Source organism: Barbus barbus, assembly GCF_936440315.1.
Source record: "Barbus barbus genome assembly, chromosome: 15".
Taxonomy (NCBI): domain Eukaryota; kingdom Metazoa; phylum Chordata; class Actinopteri; order Cypriniformes; family Cyprinidae; genus Barbus; species Barbus barbus.
In genome coordinates this window covers 2,080,550-2,101,346 of record NC_136743.1, presented here as the reverse complement: position 1 = coordinate 2,101,346, position 20,797 = coordinate 2,080,550, and the positions used below count along the sequence as shown (strand labels likewise).

Below are 20,797 nucleotides of genomic sequence, written 5' to 3'. Positions count from 1 at the left end.
ATTTGATGCTGGGGCTACGGTGGGTCAGAGCAGGCATAATTTAGTCTAGCTTTTATGCAGCATTACGCTTCACACACAATTTTGAGCAGGCACAGAGCAGCCTTAACTCAGCTGTGTAAAGATGCTTCTAGAAATAAAACTGACTGACACAGACAAGCAGCATTTTGAACAACGTCTTAAAATTTTATTGTTTGTTAAAAATTATATTGCAGTACTATATATTCCTTCTGTTAAATGTAGAAAACGTTCAGAATGAGTCAAAAGGCACATTTTGTTTACACTATTTACAGTTCCATCTAAACTCATAAATATTGGGATAAAACAAAGAAGCCCAAAGTAAAAGTGCTGAACAGCATTCTAACGGGAAACATTAATAATATAACAATAATAATATCAACAACACAACATACAATCAGTAGCAGTTTTAATAAATGTTTTTTTTTATTATTAAAGTGTTCATTTGTGATTTCTTTGTACTTTCTGTAAATTCTGGCAAGTTGTCAGGACAAAAGGAGCAGGTAAAACACATTTGGAAGGTTTTTACACACAAAAAAATGCTTAATCCTTGTGCACTGTTCGTTTGGGGATGACACTCGTGCTGTTCGTAATGTAATGTAATTGTGTAACAAAATAAGAGTTTTTTTTTTTTAAACAAATGTGATTTTACTCAGTTTATTAATGTTTTTAGTCCACATGTGTGCAGTTTTTGGAGGAATTATATTTTAATAAATATATTCTATAAATAATTAAAAAATTTATACAAAAACAGCTTTTTATGTAGAATTCACTTTATAAAAGACCACATTCCTAATATTAATTCATGGGGATAACTTGGACAATGTGGCATAGTTTAATGCCAAATTGTTTACATCTATTTGAAAGCATTTTAAAATTAAAATACATGAAATTTTAACTACAGCCAGGTGGCTCTATATAGAGCATTGCTCAATGGCTCATTTGCCATTTCCACACCGGTATAGAGCCCTGCACGGGCCTCAAATTTAGGCCCTAGCCCGGCCCACGTCCGACAGCTCATCAGAATTACCGGCCCGACCCAGTCTTTTTCCCCCCTTCTCCTAAAACAGTTTATACTACTGTGGAAATATTATACTATAATGGAAAAATTATTACATTTCATTTAGTTTTTTTTTTTATTAAGTTAATTTAGAAAAACGTTTGGAGCATTTTTGTTCGTTAAATAGCCTATAAGTTTTAGTTTTTTTAAAGTAACGACCAAGCAGCCAGCGCATGAGCTGATCATAGCCTATGTTTGATCAATGTAGCCTTCTCATATCATCACTACTTGCCTAAAATAAAATCTATGGATATACTAAAACAGTTCAAGTATATAACAATGTTTAAGCGTTAAACCTGCTATAATAATAATGTGCGCTAGCCTATATCTCAGTTTGAGCGGAGAGTTAAAGCGCGCTCTGCAGGACATGGAGGCAACAGCAAACACTTGCATTGTTTTCAGTGGAAATAAATTAAAATAGCCTACGCCGTTTTTTAAGAGTAATACATCATTCAGACCTGTAAAGGGTCTACTTGTATTTGTGTGCACTCACAATACCAACAAAAGGTAGTTCTTTTATAAAACACAGAAAACAAACATGATGTGCTTTCCGCGTCTTTAACAGGAGCGCTTCAGCTGAGCGAATACATGCCTCACAGACATGATAAATATATCTATAGAAAGCTTTAAATTATCGCTTAACGAAATAAAAAAATTGAAAACAAAAACTCATAATTTTAATCAAAATCAATAAAGATGCATTTCTCTCTAAAGGCGGGTCTAATGAGGAGACAAGAGTCAGGATCAGTAACTTCATCCTTGCGACACAGACTCAGAAAACATTAGTTTATTAGTAAATAATTCAAATATCTCCTTACTATATCCCGCGGACACATTCATGGTTATGTTTGCTGGGTTTTTTCAGCAAGCTTTAGTCTATTGCGTGTATTTGAACGCAGAACTATTCCGCTGCTGAAGTCACTTGAGCACCTGCTGCTGCTGCGGGACACTAAACACCATCGAGCTGCTCTCAGTCGCGGCACGGTCTCCTGTTGTCTCCACCAGCACCGCAATTTTTTTCATCACTAATCGATGGATGTCTACAATATAAAAATAAGGAGAAACCCAAAACAGGCCCGATGCCCGGCCCGCGTCTGAACTATGACGTGGAAATTCGCCTAAAGGTGTAAAAAAAAGTTTTTTTATTTAGATTTATGTTAAGAGATTCTAAAATCATTATAGAATTAATATAAAATCTTCGCAAATGACAAGTCAAACCTGTATGTGGTGTTATGTTTGTATATATATATATGTGTGTATATTTGCATTTATTCTCCATCATAGATGTGCTGTGGTGTCCCTCCATCATTTCTGTGTGTGTGTGTGTGTGTTCTTCGTTGTAGCTGATTTTTATTTGACAAATTATGTAAGAAAGATCCACTCGCGTCAAGTCAGTTTTTAATTTGGGTTTTATGGGTTTGGGGGGCGTTGGGGGTCATGTGTGTTTTTCCTCCATCGTGGATGTGCTGTGGTGTCACCCCTTCAGTTTTTGTGTTGTCGTCTGCATTGTGAACGTGTGGAAGGGTTGCCACTTAATTTGTGTGTATTTTGTGGTCTACATTGTGGTAGATTTATTGATTTTATCTGACAAATTAAAAAGACAAAGTATTGATTTTATCGTTTGCCCATTCATTTCAATATGGGGTCTCTAGAGACCCCAAATATGATAAGTGTGACTTTTTTTCCCCACACTAACATACAACCGGATATCAATCCAGTCATCAATCCAGATATCAATCAAGTGTTGAACTTTTTATTTCAGCAAACGTCATCTGGGATCAAAAAGACCCCAAACAGTGCACAAGGGTTAAACTGAGTAACTGGAGCCAATCACAGCCTCATGGGAACTCGATTGTTTTTTTGTTCATTACCAATCCAGTTTTGAAACTACTTGCATAAAAATTATCCAAAAAGCAGAGAATATGTAGTAATACTCGAGCAATATTCCTAAATTCGCATTTTCTCTCATATACTTCAAGTCTAGAATACGGCAGCCAGGCATGTAGAATACAGTAGTCAGTATCACGCGTCTTTATCTGCAACGGCGCATTCTTTCCCTCGACTTTTCCTGAGATTAAGCACGGCCGTACGGAGCCTGCAGAAACTGCACAGAAAACTTTGGTGCGATGGGAATCTAGACGCCCGACCCGAAACGGAAAACTGAAATTTCGAGTGAAGGAATAAGTAACACGCAGATGCCAGACAGCAGCGCAGGGCAGTGCAGTTTGATTTGGTGGCAGGTTGCAGGCTTTGATTCTGTGTTTTGGGAGAAGGAGAAATCAAATAAAACCCTGACAAGGCATTGGAAAAGTGTTTCAACTTCTACATGTGATTATAACAAAGACTAACCTCTACTAATAATGTCCCTTGGATATAAATAGCAACAATAATAATAATAGTATTAATAACAATAATAATAATAATAATACGAACAGCAATAGCAAAGACGCCAATACATTTGCATCCATTCCAACTACACGAGAATACAAGACCAAAAGGAAAAAAAACATTGACCTCATACATACAAACAAACAAACGAATCTGTTTCGTTCTCTTAACAAATCTAATATTCTTCAAACACAATTCAAAAATATCACTTCTAAACAGATACAAAGAGAATCGCGAGTTGTTCGTGGGGCAGTATTTGATTTTTAGAATAATCGTTTGGTTTTTATTGCTAAGTCTCACTCTTGCGCGATAGAAAGTCGTCTCGACGTGAGGTCCAGTGGTTCAGCGCTCGTTCACAACTAAGTCTGCTAATAAATAATTTGGTTCTCGATTCCCAAAGCTCACGACGACCCATCCGCGATCTATTATATTTTATAAAATAATCTTTCGTTTGGACAGTGATGAGTCTATACGATACCTGAGAAAGTATTCTGCAGAAAGCGATCTGCTCTTGAGCGGCGCCATCGCTATATCGTGAACGAATCTGTCCCTGTGTTCGGATTATTGAAATGTAGAAAGAATTAGAAATTCACAGGGTTATGGGGTCAATCAGCAATTTCAGAATCATGCGATCTGGTCCGAACACCCTTTACGAAGAAGCCCAGGTATAGAAGACCGACACCAGAGGAAATAAATAATATAGCACTACTCTGTCTAGAAATATATACGCACACAAGACTGCATCTGAAGGAGATAAAGGCACTGATTTAACAGAAGGCATTCATTCGAAAAGATAAACTCCCTAGGACAGGAAACAGTATACACCAATATCTTAATAAATAACATCTCTTTTACCTCAATGTCTGCTGTGATGAAATGGTGGGAGGAAAAGCCCTATTGCTTCAAATAAGGCAAACAAAAACCAAATTGATTTCAAGTGCCCATGTACTTTTAAAATGGTCTTCACTGATCGTCAACGAACTGAACGCAACTCTTAGCTTATGGACTGAGAATGACTGGGAAAGAACTCAAAAAACTTTTGACTGTGCATGTTTGAGCCTCTAGGTGGCATCCCAGTCTATTGATTTGAACTGGATGACGGACTGGCGGTGATCTAGCGTCTCCAGGGCATCCATACTGCTGTGGCCGTTTGGTAACAGATGCGTCTGTTCTGAGGAAGAGGATGACGGCGTGAAGTGTGAGGAGGAGGAGCTACAGTCCGAGATGGAGGAGTTTGTAGGCGCTAATGCGAATAAAGAGGAGGAGTAAGGAGGAAGGGGTGGAGTCGAGGATGGCAGGGCTTGTGTGGTGAACGGGTACTGAAGTTGCGAATCTGGGGAGGGGTAACCGAAGTCCAAGTCGTCTAAATCAAACTCATCGTTCGTTCTTTCTGTAGTAGGCTGAGTGGCATGCGACTGCATGGCTTGGGGTTGCGACGGCAGGGATTGCGACTGCAAGGATTGCGACCGAAGAGGTTGCAACCGCGCATGTTCGCTTGCGTGTTGCTTCGACAGCAAGTGTGCATTCGAAGTCTGCATCATGCGTTGACTGTTTGGGTGCAGCGCAGTGTGCGAGGATTGGGCCGACGCGCCGGTTTGCTGTTGCATTTGCATGAAAAGCTGCAGCATGAGCGATGTGTCTTGGCCTCGCTGCATCTGCGACAAAATCGTGCGCGAGCCGCTCTGTTGCTGCTGCTGCTGCGTTAGCACCCCAAACGATGAGTGATTCTGCTTTAGTGTGTGAACGTGCTGTTGTGAAACGTTCAAAGTGGCATGCGACGACGATGACGAAATGCGCATGTTCGGGGTTAACGCCACCTGCCTGTGTCTCTGCTGCTCCTTGGAAATCAAATCTTCCAGGTCGAATGTCTCGGGGGCAGCCACGCATGGGCGTCCTCTTCCGCCTAGCATGCCTCCGTTTAGCGACACGCCGTTTAGGTTTGGCGTGGGCGTTTTGATGTCTGGCGATGGGCAGGGGCTGATGGTCAGATCCAGGACTTCGCTGACGGCTTCGCTCTTTGGCTTTGCCGCAGGCGGCAGAAGGGACCGTTGGTAGTGAAGATGGTTCTGAAGCGAGTGGGGAGGGTTTGCGATGAGCTTGTGGGCGTTGATCATCTTGGCCAGCATTTCTTGGCGCAGACGCTGGTCATTTGCGAACTGCTCTCTCTCCCGTCGCGCTTTCTTCACCTCCTCGTCCATCCGAGAGAGCTCAGCGCGCACACGGGATACGCAGTTCTCTGGGATTTTTATACCTGAGACACACACACACAAGACTGTTATTTTCTTCTTGATGAGAGAAAATGAGACATACAGTCAAAACCAAAAATTATTTAGAGACCACAGATAATTTTGTTACTCGTGGGTGCAGGACACTATAGTTCATTTATGTAAGTGAGGATAGCAAAATAACGTAAACTGTGACATACCCAAAATTTCTTCATACCAGTAAAATTGATAAAAATTTGGGACCAAAAATTATTCAGACACTTTGACCTGACCATGTTTTGCTTAAGTGTTTTTCTTTAATTGCAAATGCGACCTTTTTACACCAAAGACTGAACAAAATTAAGCATTGCTTGGTAATTGATTGACTTAAACTGGTTTTATCTAATTGTGTACTTAAATATAACAGCTGACAGCTATTCAACCGAATTCATTACATACCTTTTTAAATCAAAGTTATCTGACATTATCAAGATTAATTTGTTCTGACAGTTTAACTCTGAGGTCTTGTCATATTTTATTCCAATTTTCTAAACTATAGCACATAAACTGTGATCTTTTGAGAAATGTTGAAGGTGTCTGAATAAATTTTGGTTTGACTGTATAAAAGCCCGATAAAAACGATAACTATATTAGCGTCCACACCAACGCATGATAACGTTGTTTATTAAATGTCCGTGCTGCAGTTTTGTCATCTGCTGCTTTAAATGCACAAACTCTTTAAAGTCAGTTGGATTCTGATTGGCTGTCAATGTTTTTATTGTTCGTCAGCTAAAAAAATTATTTTCTAAGTGATTACAACGGTATCTTTCCTCTATGCCGTTATTACAGCTGCAATTTGATTTTCAAAGCTATATCATTATTGTCCTTGGTGTGAATGGGTCTTAACTCTTAATTATGATAATCAATACTCAGACAAATTTTAAGATAAATCTGGGATATTCATTGTTAGAGCAGTACAACAGATAAACGGTTAATCGAGATATAAATGAATAAATGGAATGAATAAATAAGCGTGATTGAGATTTAAATTTCTTTAAATTATTGCACTTCCAAAAAAGCACAAATCAAGAGAACATCAACTGGTTCACTCACAGATTTAGTCACAGCAAACAGTGCAAACGAGCACGTGAAAGAAAACAGACCAGCTGCATTAAACTTTTATTTGAGCAGAATAACTCAATAGAGATTGCTAAACTCCAAACTTACATATTTGCCTGTATTTTCAGCTCATGAGCACTTTTTTCATAATGTAGACAGAGTGCATGCACATGGTTACCAGGTTGAGAACATTTAGCAAACCACTTGGCAGAAAATGCATCGATTTCAGAAAAAAGCTCTGATTGGGGGATTTAAAATCTTGAAATCTGGCAACCGCAACTACAGAAGCTTGTGGAGGCTTGCTACCAATGTAAGATACTGAGAATGCCAAATTACAATTAAATGTTTTCAGGATAAATAACCAACAGGCAGGTGTATTAATATTGCAGGTGATAATGTTAAATAAATCGGGAGAAGCCGAAAACGTGATGGTGATTAAAATACAATTTATCGTGCAGCCCTATTCATTGCAATAATTGTTTTGCTAGGAAACAGGATTGAGAAGTAACACATAACAAAACGTCAACTCACCAACTTGCTTGCTGTTCTGTTTGGTTTTAAGCCGTACGATCTGCAAGATGCTGGAGTTGGTGATGTCCGAGACGATGTCAGACACTCGTTTCCAGACCCTCAGCAGCGCTCCGCACAGCATGTGATACTGCCTGAGACGCATCCCCAGAAAACACTCCTGGCCCTCCTCGATCAGCTTACACTTACCCTTCCTACCACAAACACACAACACTGTTAAAGTTGCGGTTACATTTAATGTTACTGTGTGAAACTCTGAGTGAAATTCAGCCATTTCAATGGGAATTTCATCTGATGGACTTCCATTTGCGAAGAAATTTGTCTAAAACTATTGGAAATCACTTTTGGTAACAGAGTTAAAGCTTAAACACAGCAAAATAAAATATACTTTATATAAAGATGTGAAAAAATTAACCTTAAGAAAAACTTCAAGTTGAAGTTCAAACCAAGTAATAAGTTTAGGTTATTAATGGTATTATTAAATTACAAATACCAAAACTTTGATATAAATTAAAGACAGATTTGACTAAATGACTAAAAGTCACTTATTGTAAAAAATAAATAAATAAAACAAATCGAAAACCACAGAATTTTTTTTCGATAATTGAAATAAGTGGTTAAATATAACAAAATAAAATTATATGAAATATATAAAAATACTGTATAAAAATTACATGAGAAAAATAAACCTAAAAACAACTACATTTACTACAATTAATCAAACTCAGATATAAATTAAGGCTAAATATAAAAAAACTAAAAACTAAAATTAAAACTTAAAATAAAAAAATATAATTTAAAACATTAATAAACATTATAATAGTATATGAATAATACTAACACACACTGTTTTGTATCACACTACACATCAATGTTATAAAATCATCCATAAAAAAGAAGCTGTTTGGAAAGCAAACAGGGTTGGTTTATATTTGGTATACCTGGCAGAATAGCTTGGCATGTTTATTTCATCATCATTATCCCCTGTGAAATCTCGCAAGCAACAGTAAATGTGACCACACCTTTAAAGCTGCAGTCCGTACGTTTTGCTTCTTTGTTACCATCTCAGTTTGAAACCTGCCATTGCAGTAACTTGCAGAATTATTGTCATTACGTGGGTTGTGCTCCGGCACGGCTCCAGTGTGGATGAATCTAATGTTTTGAGGAGTATGTGTGGCTGTCAGTCACCGCACTGGTGTGGATACTGTACTTCGAAATCACAGATTCTTGCCAAATAAGAATTTTCCCCGGATATTGTCATCTGAACAAGTAACAAGTCTGCCACTTTTGTTCAGACCAACTGAGGAAAAAACGTTACAATAAATTGCGCTACCAATGGTGATTAAATATAACGATCGGTTAGCTCATATCACATCAAAACCATGCAAATTATTATTATTGTTATTAGGCCTGCCCTCAACTAAAGATTTGTCTGGTCGACTAGTAGTCGTTCATTTGAAACATTAGTCGACTCATTCCACGATAATACTGTACAAAACTTGTGTAATCCCACATAGGCTATCTGTAATCAGAAGCACATTTAAAACTAGAATATAATCTAATTTAAATCACATATCCTTTCTGGATTACAATCCGCTTTGAAAATGATAAATTTAATTATTCCAGCTGCTGTGAGAAAAGGCTATAAACGATCCGCCACCTGCAGGATCCTCACATGCGATATAGCCTACTGGGCGGGACAACTTCTTTATGTTTACAGGCGTGACATAATTGCTCAAATATTGATTTAGGATCATTTCTAACCAAAACAAAAAAAAAAGTTACGGACTGCAGCTTTAAACACACACCCTTCTTCAGTTTACAGAGTTGTATTATAGTTGTTAATTAGCTATTAGTACAAATTACAACAAAAACCTAGCAAAGAAAAACCTAGCATTGTCAAAAACAAAAAGTATCAGGGTCAACAGGGTCAGAGTCTCTACTGACACAAAGTGTCACTCACCAGTTGGCATGCGTGCAGTTGGTGAAAGAAAAGTCAAACTGACTCTTCCAGAAATCCTTTGCTTCATCGGGTGTCACCTTCAGAGTGGGAAGAAAAACACTTGAAGAACATGCTTTGCATTTAGTGTAAACCTGGACCACTAAAAGTGGCTTTTTTAAATGCCGTTTTTGATTTTTTGGTTCATCATAACACTTGACATCTTTAAATATTGTATTTTAGGGCTAGTTATATGTTTAATGATAGAGGTCGACCGATATGGATTTTTCTCTGGGTCGATTCCAATGCCGATATTTAGAAATCAGGGCAGCCGATGGCTGATATGTGATGCCGAATTTATTTTGGCCAAGTTTCTTTTTTTCCCCCCTTCATCTCATAAAAGAGAGTTTGAGTAAATGATTATTGCAGGGTACAAGATAGTAATAGTAGTAGTAATCTAATTCATAGTAATAATACATGGCTCAAAACTTAAGCACCTTCTCAAAACAGTTCTGAAGCATGCTTTTTGTTTATATTTGTTGCCAGACACCAGTGTTTCCTACAGACTTGCAAATGCAAATTCATTTTCTGCCAGCAGGAGGCGCTGTTACAGCAGGAGATATAGCAGTTTCCCCGGCAACGGCTGCATTCAAATCAGAGCTGTGCTCACAAACGCTACTTTATCAGGCATTACAGTAAAGACGAAATGAAAATAAAAATCAAAGCTTTTTTGAACACGGTCGGTTCTTTTCAAAAATACATTCATATAAAAACACCTGAGCTGCATTTTAATTTTCAGACGAGCAGTGCTCAGTTTATTCAAGGAAGTATAAGCTTTTTGAAAAATATATTTGTGGCGGTCAGTTTTGATATTGTGATGAGCCGCCACAAATAACTCATGCATGGGAAACACTTGACACTGCTATAAGTCAAATGGACATAATCTAAGTGATAACAAACATATTACACAGCCTGCTGCAAATAACTGCGTGCACTGGCCACAAGTAATGACATTGTGGAGGCTATTGTCAGAACCACAGACACATTTAATAAGGAAAGTTAACATGCACATTATAATCAGCCCAGAATTTAGTCTGAATTGCACGTGTTTCTACGTTCACGTGCAAATGATTAATTCTAGTAGGGTAAAATGTAATCATGTTTTCGAAACAGTCTGTTTTGCCCTGCCATCATTAGCTGAAGCTGTGTGTGAACAAGGTACGGCTGCAGACTGCCTCACGTAGCCAGTGAGAGATTCTCTGGTACAGCGTCCTACAACAACGCTTAGCCACACGCAGATACGCTCGCCTATAAATCGGCCTAATTTGCAGTACAATCGGCCGACGCCAATTAATTGAAAAATGCCAAAAATCAGCCTGATTAATCGTCCGGCCGATCAATCGGTCGATCTCTATTTAATAGACATTTAATAGCCAGTCAGACATCTGTATTCACAGTCTCAGAGGAGAATGAGATATAAAGTTGTTTTAATAGAAAAATAATCAGTAATCTCTATAATCCTGCCAACCACTCTGATCTTAATTGTTTTAAACTACAATCTCGATTGTACTCCGGTTTGGACCAAACAACAAAACCGACTTTTACATCCAAACATACATGTGCATTCGTGACAGACCTGGTCTCTACCACTGGATGTCACTGTGCAACAAGAGCTCTGATTTAACATTAGCCCCTTTCGCACCGCTTTAGTTCCAGAACTACAAGTACAGTACTAAAGTACTGGGACGGTTTTGCACGAACTATTTCCCAGTACAATTTAAAGGGTTGCATTCGCACCGACAGTGGGTACTAAGAAGTGACGTAACCCAGTCGACAGCGACGTCATTTGTACGTGGCGTTCAACAACGATGTTAACAACAGGAGGATGGAGGATGCTGTGATCGGAGCTGTGTTTTTGTTGTGTCTCGTGGGTTTCACAATAATGGACATATGTTTATACGGTGTTTTAAATCATGGCGGGTGAGGGCATTTTCGTACACGTTCAGCCAATCAGCATACACTTACTGTGCCTATGGAACTGTTTTAGACCCTACTCTCAAGTAGGAGCTAATTTAGTTCCTCCAAACGGAGATCCGGGAACTAAAACAGTTCCTAGTTCCCGCGGTGCAAACACGCCAAAAAGTGGGTAGTTCCACAATTAGTTTGGGTACTATGAAAAGGTCGCTGCGGTGCGAAAGGGCCTATTATATTCAGGGGTGCACATAAGTTTTTCAGCCTGGTTCTTATAAGAGCACCTTGAGATTTGGCTTGGCTTGGAGATTTTAGCTCACCCCAAAATGAAAATTATGTCATTATTACGACATTAGTGATTATTATTACGACATTATAATGACATTATTATGTCATTAGTAAGACGTTCGTTCATCTTCGGAACACAAATTACGATATTTTTGATGAAATCGGAGAGCTATCTGACTCTCCATAGACAGCAACACAACTGAAATGTTCCCAGGTCCAGAAACGTAGTAAATACATCGGTAAAACAGTACATGTGACATCAGTGGCTCAACTTCAGTTTTACGACGCTACGAGAATACTTTTTTTTTGTGCAAAGAAAGCAAAAAGAACAATTTACTCAACCATTCTTCTCCCCAGAGTTACGTCGTCCACCATTTCAGAGAGTATCACAATGCATACGCACGCTTTCGCCTAAGTGTAAACAACGCTTAGTACGCAGCTTTCGTTCATGTGCGCGTCTTACAGGTTTGGAACGACATGAGGGTGAGTAATAATGACAGAATTTTCATTTTGGGGTGAACTAACCCTTTACAGGAACTGTAGTAAGAACTGACAGTGTCTGATGGGTTGTACCTTATAGTATCTCAGGAGCAGGTTGTCCAGGTTCTCAGGATGAGCCTGTTTACCGATGTTGGGTTTATACAGAATGAGATTACGACCCCGACCCTGTTCGGCAAGCAGGACACACGGCTGACTCCCACGCAGCTGAACACACAAACACACATATATGGTGTTAAAATACTCAAAGATGGCTGGTAATTTGACACTTGGATGATTTCGACTGCATAAACATGGGAAGCTTGATTTATTGTCAGACATCAGTGTGTGATGTTGTGTACCTTGTTTGAGAGGTAAAAGCCTTCATAGTCCCCAGTGAGTTTCTCTGCTTTACTGCAGGCCTCTTCCCAGGGCATCCCACGATCCACACTGATCTGAAAAAAAAAACACAACACAATGTCAGGACTTTTCTAACACTAACTAAATAATAATTACATATGTGGCCAAAATGATAACACTACTAATATTTTCAGCAGCTAAAATGGGTTTAAGTGGATTATTGCAATTAATGGCAAAATGAATGTTTGGAAGTTTAAACTGATATTTCCTACTGACACACTACAGCAAAAGATAGAAATAACTGACTTAGAAATAACTTGACTTAAAAGTTTTTTAGCTGCTGAAAATACTAGTGTTCTAAAAATTATGTATATATATTAGGGATGTAACGATACGCGTATTCGTATTGAACCGTTCGGTACGAGGCTTTCGGTTCGGTATGCATCACAAGCCAAACGATTCGTTGGACTAATCCTATTACGTTTGGAAAATAAAAGCTTAAAGTGTGTGAAATATCAGTGCCACTGCGCTCAACAATGCAGCCCAAACGTAACAGGCAACGTGCGGTCTGCCCCGCGATAACCTCCCCTTGCTGGGGTGCGTCGACAGAGATGATCTTGTATCGATGATAGCCAGAGATATTGCCAAAAACATCAATTATTGGCAATATTAAGAGGATTTGGCATTTCCAATTAATGTAGGCCTGTTATATTCTTATTTTTATTAGGCCTATTATTATTATGAAGTTTATTTTATTATTAAAAGTACAATTAATTAATGTTGAAGTAGATTCGTTTCTCTGTCTCTGAGAGAATATGCGGCGTCAGATGCCGAAAGCTCCGTCATTCCTTTTTTACTTTCACTTTCTGCTTATAGTGAATTGACTGAGATTAAGACGTTCACCAGCATAAATCTTGTGCAAACCCTGGTGAAAACGCGTGCTTGTGTGATATCCATTGGCTCACATTCATGGTTTAAAACAGAAACATTAACCAACATTGCGACATAACCAATTGCCCGCCCCCCCGTATCGAAAACGTACCGAACCGTGACACCACTGTGTCGTATTGAACCGAACCGTGAATTTTGTGAACCATTACACCTCTATATAATATATATATATATATATATATAATAAAGTTTTATAATAATAATTATAAAATTATAATGCATATAATAAAATTTTATATATAAAAGTTTGGAGATGTTTTTAATGTTTTCAAAAGACTCTTCTGCTCACCAAGGCTACATTTCTTTGTTAAAAAATGCACTAAAATCAGTAATATTGTGAAATATTATTACAATTCAAAATAGCTGTTTTCTGTGTGACTATATAGTAAAATGTAATTTATTTCTGTGATCAAAGCTGTATTTTCAGCATCATTAGTCCAGTCTTCAGTGTCACATGATCCTTCAGAAATCATTCTAATATACTGATTTGCTGCTCAAGAAACATTTCTGGATATTATCAATGTTATAAACAGAGTTGCTTCATATTTTTGTGGAAAGTGTGATACATTTTATTTTTCAGGATTCTTTGATGAATAGAAATTTTAAAAGAACAGCATTTATATGAAATAGAAATTTTCTGTAACATTATAAATGACTTTACTGTCACTTTTGATCAATTTAATGCACTCTCCTTTCCTCACATGTACCTTATAGAGGATGACCTGACCCTCCTGAGGGTTTCCTGGAGTTAAAAACTTCTCCTGCGTTTCCTCATGAATCTCATCATTACCAGGAGCAAGATCTGAACACAGAACATGACAGTATTTATCTCAGACACACATACAGCTCATCTACTGCTGTGAAAACATACCACATCAACACAAATATAACAGCACTATCATGCATTAAAAGCTCATTTAAACTCTAAATAAGTGTAATGTGCACATTCATATTCCTCACCCAATATTCCCATGTCATATTTTCCCTCTTTTTTGTCCTTGTTGATCAGGTAGTCAAAGTTATTGGTGAAGTACTGGAACAGAGAGTTCTGCTGATGGACCTCCAAACCCAAAATACGGTTCAGAAACTTATTGATGGTGCAGTCTGGGATACAGGACAGAAAAAGGCAATTAGCCACGTGGTCGGATGCAAATTAGTTGCATTTCATTTACTTAAATCCAAAAAGCATTTGTGCATGTAAATGTGATGCAACTGTCAGTTAAAGCACTTCACTAAGTGAAGGTATTACAGGTATTACATCAGTAACACAAAATCTGGACAAATGTGCATTATCCAACAATGCTGTCAGTGTATTTTGAATTTAACACACTTCTATAATGTCAGGTTTGAATTATGCATGATCAATAATGTCAAAAGGTCCACAAATAGGCACAGATATATACATCACTAATAAATCGCTCAATTAAAGGTATGGCTGCATTAATCATACGCTATAGAGATGAGTAGTAAATCCGCCTTTATAATCAAATCATTGTGTTATTGTTGTATTACATTCACCTTTCTCTGTATTCAGACCCAGACGTGGCTCCTTACAGAAGATTCCCACATCAATCATGCCTTTCTTTATATCTGAAACACATATGAATGTTAAAGCAGTACACACAAACATTTCACTGTCATGTTCTTCTGCATGTGCTCAAACAAAGTGTCTCTTGCTGTGTCCCGATAAACAAACAAATTAAAATAGCAAGCAATACTAGGATTAGTTTATCCGATATCACAGTTTGCAGACTTCATGGATTTACTTAAGCACCACTATCGGAAGTTCTATTCTTTTTCTAGGGACTATGATTCCCGTGATGCAGAAAACACGGACAGAATCGCGGAATCCAGTCATAAAAACGGAATTTACAGTTTAACGCGGAATGTCACGGAATTTGTCAAAGTTTGAATGAATTAATCAAAAGTAGGTCACACTTAAATCAAATAGCTTTATGGACTAGTATCTGTAAATATTAAGCCGCAAAAGTCTATTTAAATATGAATCCTGCATGCTCTGCGCATCTCTATGGGAATGGAGCAGACCCGTGGTTTTGTTTACTACACACAAAGCACGTGTGGCGCTCGCAGTGGTTTCAGCGTCTGCCGTCTCAATGAGTACATACAGGTACATCTAAAAAAAAAAAAAATATTGTGAAAGTTTTTTTTCTTGTAAGTTATTTCAAAAAGTGAAACTTTCATATATTTTAGATTCATTACATGTAAAGTAAAACATTTCAAAACTTTTTTTGTTAGAGCTTACAGCTCATGAAAATCCAAAATCAATATCTCAAAATATTATAATATTTACATTTGAGTTTCAATAAATGACCGTACAGTATAAATTCTGGGTATCTCTTGTTCTTTGAAACCACAATAATGGAGAAGACTGCTGACTTGGCAATGATCCAGAAGCCGAACATTGACGCCCTCCACAAAGAGGGTAAGTCACAGAGGGTCATTACTGAAAGCTGTGGCTGTTTACAGAGTGCTGTATCAAAGCATATTAAATGCAAAGTTGACTGGAAGGAAGAATTTGGGGAGGAAAAGGTGCACAAGCAACAGGGATGACTGCAAGCTTGAGAATACTGTCAAGCAAAGCTGATTCAAACACTTGGGAGAGCTTCACAAGGAGTGGACTGAAGCTGGAGTCAGTGCATCAAGAGTCTCCACGCTCAGACATCTTCAGGAAAAGGGCTACCAAGCCACTTCTGAACCAGAGACAACATCAGAAGCGTCTTACCTGGGCTGTGGAGAAAAAGAACTGGACTGTTGCTCAGTGCTCCAAAGTCCTCTTTTCAGATGAAAGTAAATTTTGCATTTCATTTGGAAATCAAGATCCCAGAGTCTGGAGGAAGAGTGGAGAGGCACAGAATCCATGTTGCTTGAAGTCCAGTGTGAAGTTTCCACAGTCAGTGATGATTTGGGCTGCATGTCATCTGCTGGTGTTGGTCCACTGTGTTTTCTGAAGTCCAAAGTCAACGCAGCCATCTACCAGGAAATTTTAGAGCACTTCATGCTTCCTTCTGCTGACAAGCTTTATGGAGATGCTGATTTCATTTTCCAGCAGGACTTGGCACCTGCCCACACTGCCAAAGGTACCAAAAGCTGGTTCAATGACCATGGTGTTACTGTGCTTGATTGGCCAGCAAACTCGCCTGACCTGAACCCCATAGAGAATCTATGGGGTATTGTCAAGAGGAAGATGAGAGACACCAGACCCAACAATGCAGATGACCTGAAGGCCGCTATCAAAGCAACCTGGGTTTCCATTACACCTGAGCAGTGCCACAGGCTGATTGCCTCCATGCCACGCTGAATTGATGCAGTAATTCATGCAAAAGGAGGTCCAACCAAGTATTGAGTGCATAGAAATGAAAAGAAGCCTGGCAATTCTGTTTAAAATATCCTTTTTTTTAAAAAAATTGATCTTATGCAATATTCAAATTTTCTGAGACACTGAATTTTGGGGTTTCATTATATATAAGCCATGATCATAAAAATTTCAAGAAATAAAGGCTTGAAATATTTCACTCTGTATGTAATGAATCTATATAATATATGGCTTTCACTTTCTGAAATGAGTGACAAAAATATTTAAATATTTTACCATTTCATATCATATACACACAGAACTTTAAAGGCATTCACGGCAGCCGTCAAAATAGAGGTTTGGTTTAACTTATTAAAGACATTGTGCCAGAAATAGGCTATATTACTATTATTTAGTAGAATGCACTATTACTACTACTGTTGAAAAACTTTAAGAAATAATATTTTAATTTCAATAGTAAATCCCCTTTAATTGCCAAAAATTAATTAAAATATAAATTAAATAAATGTTTTAATCCTTCATCTGATAACCAGTAAAATTTAAATAAACACAGAATTTCTGAGGGGGAAAAAACATTTCATAAGGCTACTGTAAGAATAAATAAAAATTGTATGCATTCAAATAATTAGACATGCTAAAACGCAAAATTTGGTAACAATAAAACATAAGGTGAGAAAAAAATAAAACATTTCATACGGCCCTAAACATGCCATTTTTGTTACACTTTTAATAAATTAATGTTAAATTGTATAAGTTTCATGATTTTAATTAATTAGACATGCTTTTTGATTAATACAATTTAATTTGACCATTAAAAAGGAGTCTAGAAAAATTAAAACAGAAAAAACCGGAATCCAGAAAAATTAACGGAAAAAAAATGAATTTAGAAAAAAATAAAACATATTTCATAAGGCCCTATTTTTCCAAAGTAGTATCTTCTGCTCACAGAGGCTGCATTTATTTGATCAAAAATACAGTAGAAATTGTGAAATATTATTATATTTTAAAATAGCTGTTATCTATATGCATATATGTTAAAATGTAATTTAATCTATTACACTTTTGATCAAACTGGCATAAGCTGCATCACTGAAACAGATGACAATACCTCTGAAGAACATGATGTCTCCTCCTGGGTAGCCCTTCGGTGGAGGGACTTTGTTGTCTATGTGCCCGAGGATGGCTTTAGTGATCTTATCCAACGCTTTGGTGCCGTACTAAGACAGACAGAGGGTAAAAAACTGGTTCAATTCCTTTTCACATTGTATTTGTGGGTCTGAACTGTGGTATATTTGCAACATGGGAATGAGCATGAAAAGATTTCATCCAACTGTGAACCATATTGCAGTTCATACATTTCTTCCGAGTTTAGAAAACATCAACCAAATGAATCGAAGTCAAATGAGATGTGTTGTTATTGTTAACTAAAACTATTAAATAAGCTTAAAACTACTGAACTTTTCTTTCAGTAATTGAAATAAAGGTAAAATAAAATGTAAATAAATTAATGAAAAACTGAAAACTTAAAAAAAAAAAATTAACTTGAGTAAGTCCTAAAATAATACAAATAATGAATTAAATTAATAAAAAATATAAACTTTTAAATAAATAAAAATTATAAAAAGGACAAAGTTACTAAATGTAAAATTAAAACGAAAACTGAAAATATAAAAATAAAAGCCAATTCAAAATATTAATAAACACAATAATAGTAAATATATAATCCTAAAACAACACCCTAATAAAGCCAGATGTGAGAACAGAGAATAGTCTATTATATTTTGGCTGATAAAAGGAGAATATGTCCCTACTTTGTTTTCAAAGTTGTACTGGCTCAGGTCTCTGGATTCAGTGGCTCGTCGGTCCCCGTGTGTTAGCGCCCCCTATAAAACATTTTAATGTGGATGCATTTCCATTAACAAGCTCTCAAACATCTGACAACATTTTAATCAGCGCTCACGGGATTGTAGAATGGCTACAGAAGCTTAAGGACATATACTTTCAATTACACAGGTAGTAATGTGCACATGTTTAAGTTCATAAGTTGCAATGATTTTTGCTTGGCTTTGACTGAACTGTATTTTGGGTAGCTTTGCCCATAGTGAATCTTATTGGTCCAAAATCTTGCAAAACATAGCTGTATATTAATGTGCTTAATGTGATTAAAAGAGGATGATTTAATGAGACAAATATGAGTGCTGCATGTTTCAAAGTCAACGTTCTTAATAAAGACATTACAAAATAAGAGTCCCACCATATTTCAGGCTTGTTTAAGTACAGCATTAAGCAGAACAACTATTTTTCTGGTTATTATTTGTATTTTGGTTACACAGTAAACTGTATCTGACAATTAATTCAATGTTTAACATGTTAAAAAATTACATATTTTTTAAATAAATAGTTAAGCAGAAACACTTTTTGTATTTTTTAAGAAAAAACTAATGAATTGATTAATTTTCACTAAAATTCTCCAAATTGAGAGCATGTGTTCTTTGGGAATAAAGTTCTCATTAGCAGAGATTTTGTCTCCTTAAGAAGTATTTTGCTTTTAGTATGACATGAAAGAAATCACTTGACAGTGCAAGCTTCAAGTCAAACCTGATTATAACATGATGCAAATGTATTATTGTGTGCAATGCACATGTGCTAGTGTATATAACATCTGAAAAACAGAGACTGCGGTGAGACTTTACCAGGCTCTCCAATCTCTTGGCAACGATAGAGGCGAAGCGTCTCTCTCCAGCCAGCTCAGAGATGAGGAAGATATAATCTGGAGCTGTAACCTGATTTGAGCGATGCGTTCGACCTGGTAAGATACACAGCCACAGTATTAGCAACCCCCAAGATGCCTCTCAAACGCACACAAACAAGCACAGACACTCACCGAACTGCTGGATGGCGCGGTCGGCGCTCCACGGCAGCTCTAAGGTCATGTGAACACGTCTCCTGCGGTTCTGCACGCGTCTATCCGCCTGTAGAGAGATGCCCGAACTAGCCGCTTCAGAGATGATGGCTATCAGCTGAGAGGGAAAGAGAAAGAGCATTAGTGCAAACATACAGAATGGCACTGGGTTCGATCAGGAGGTGGTATTCTGTGTTTGTAGGTCAGAGGTCGTCACCTTCTCTCCGGTCATGAAGCGCTCTTTCTCTCTGACGTTGACGTGGTCGATGGTCAGGCCTTGTTCCGCTCTGGTCTCATATCGAACGCTGCCATCAGGACGCCGCACTACACGTCCCTTACGGCCTGTCATCTACACACACACACACACACACACACACTCTTAGCATTTAACTTGTGTGTCATATCACATTGTGACTAAGTCTAACACAGATGTGAACAAGCATCAAGTGTCTCAATCAAAACTCTGAGAACAGTGTTATTTATCTGTAATGTTTGAATGAGCTTTTATTTTTATTTTTATATTTTCAGTTTTTATTTCAATTTTAGTTTAAAGTTTTGTGTTTTTATGTTTTAGTAATTTTGTTTTAGAATTTTTTTATTATTATTACTTTTTAGGTAGTTTTTTTTAGATTTATGTTTATTTTATTTGTAATTTTAGTACTTCATACTTTCTATATGAAGCAGTTTCTCATTTTCATTTAAGTTAAACAAAAATATTTCTACTAAGCTTTAATTAAAATTTATTTCAGCTGTAGTTTTAGTCATTTTAGAACTTCAAACTTTATTTCAGGTAGTTACCAGAGCAACATTTAATTTATATTTATTTCATTCATTTATAAATTATATTTATTTCTAATATTCATTTTTCTATTACACTTCTCATTTTCTATTTAGCTTTAATTTATATTTATTTCTCTTGTACCTTTAGTCATTTTAGAGCTTGAACTCAACTTATTTTTTTCCAGTTAGTTTCCAGAGCAACACTTCAAGATTTCATTTATTTATTCATTTTTATTTTTATAATTAGCTTAAAATGTATATTTTATTTCAATTATATCTTTATTTATTTTTTAATTATTTATTTTAGTTTATATATGTACGTGTGTGTGTATATGTGTGTGTGTGTTTATTTTCTGTATTTTTTAGCTTTATTTCAGATAGCAAAAAAATATTTTCAATAGTTTTAGTGTACAATAATAACACTGAAAACTGCTGTCATGAAATGTTCATTGTAGCAACCTGGGAACTAGTAAACAGAACT

At 36.9% G+C, this 20,797-nt stretch overlaps 1 protein-coding gene across 1 annotated transcript in view; it reads right to left on the bottom strand.

The window, feature by feature from the left end:
• Window positions 1-4,393: 4,393 nt before the first annotated feature.
• LOC306881810 (protein strawberry notch homolog 2-like) overlaps window positions 4,394-20,797 on the bottom strand; it is a 41,486-nt gene continuing 25,082 nt past the window's right edge. The window contains exons 20-32 of the mRNA XM_079436095.1: window positions 19,754-19,885; window positions 19,519-19,654; window positions 19,328-19,440; window positions 18,446-18,517; window positions 17,743-17,851; window positions 14,819-14,890; window positions 14,261-14,404; window positions 14,008-14,102; window positions 12,352-12,444; window positions 12,086-12,217; window positions 9,278-9,354; window positions 7,318-7,508; window positions 4,394-5,714 (exon numbers count right to left, since the gene is read on the bottom strand). Coding sequence (XP_079292221.1) covers window positions 4,525-5,714; window positions 7,318-7,508; window positions 9,278-9,354; window positions 12,086-12,217; window positions 12,352-12,444; window positions 14,008-14,102; window positions 14,261-14,404; window positions 14,819-14,890; window positions 17,743-17,851; window positions 18,446-18,517; window positions 19,328-19,440; window positions 19,519-19,654; window positions 19,754-19,885 — 2,556 coding nt within the window. The 3' untranslated portion in view covers window positions 4,394-4,524. The remainder of the gene's footprint in view (window positions 5,715-7,317; window positions 7,509-9,277; window positions 9,355-12,085; window positions 12,218-12,351; window positions 12,445-14,007; window positions 14,103-14,260; window positions 14,405-14,818; window positions 14,891-17,742; window positions 17,852-18,445; window positions 18,518-19,327; window positions 19,441-19,518; window positions 19,655-19,753; window positions 19,886-20,797) is intronic.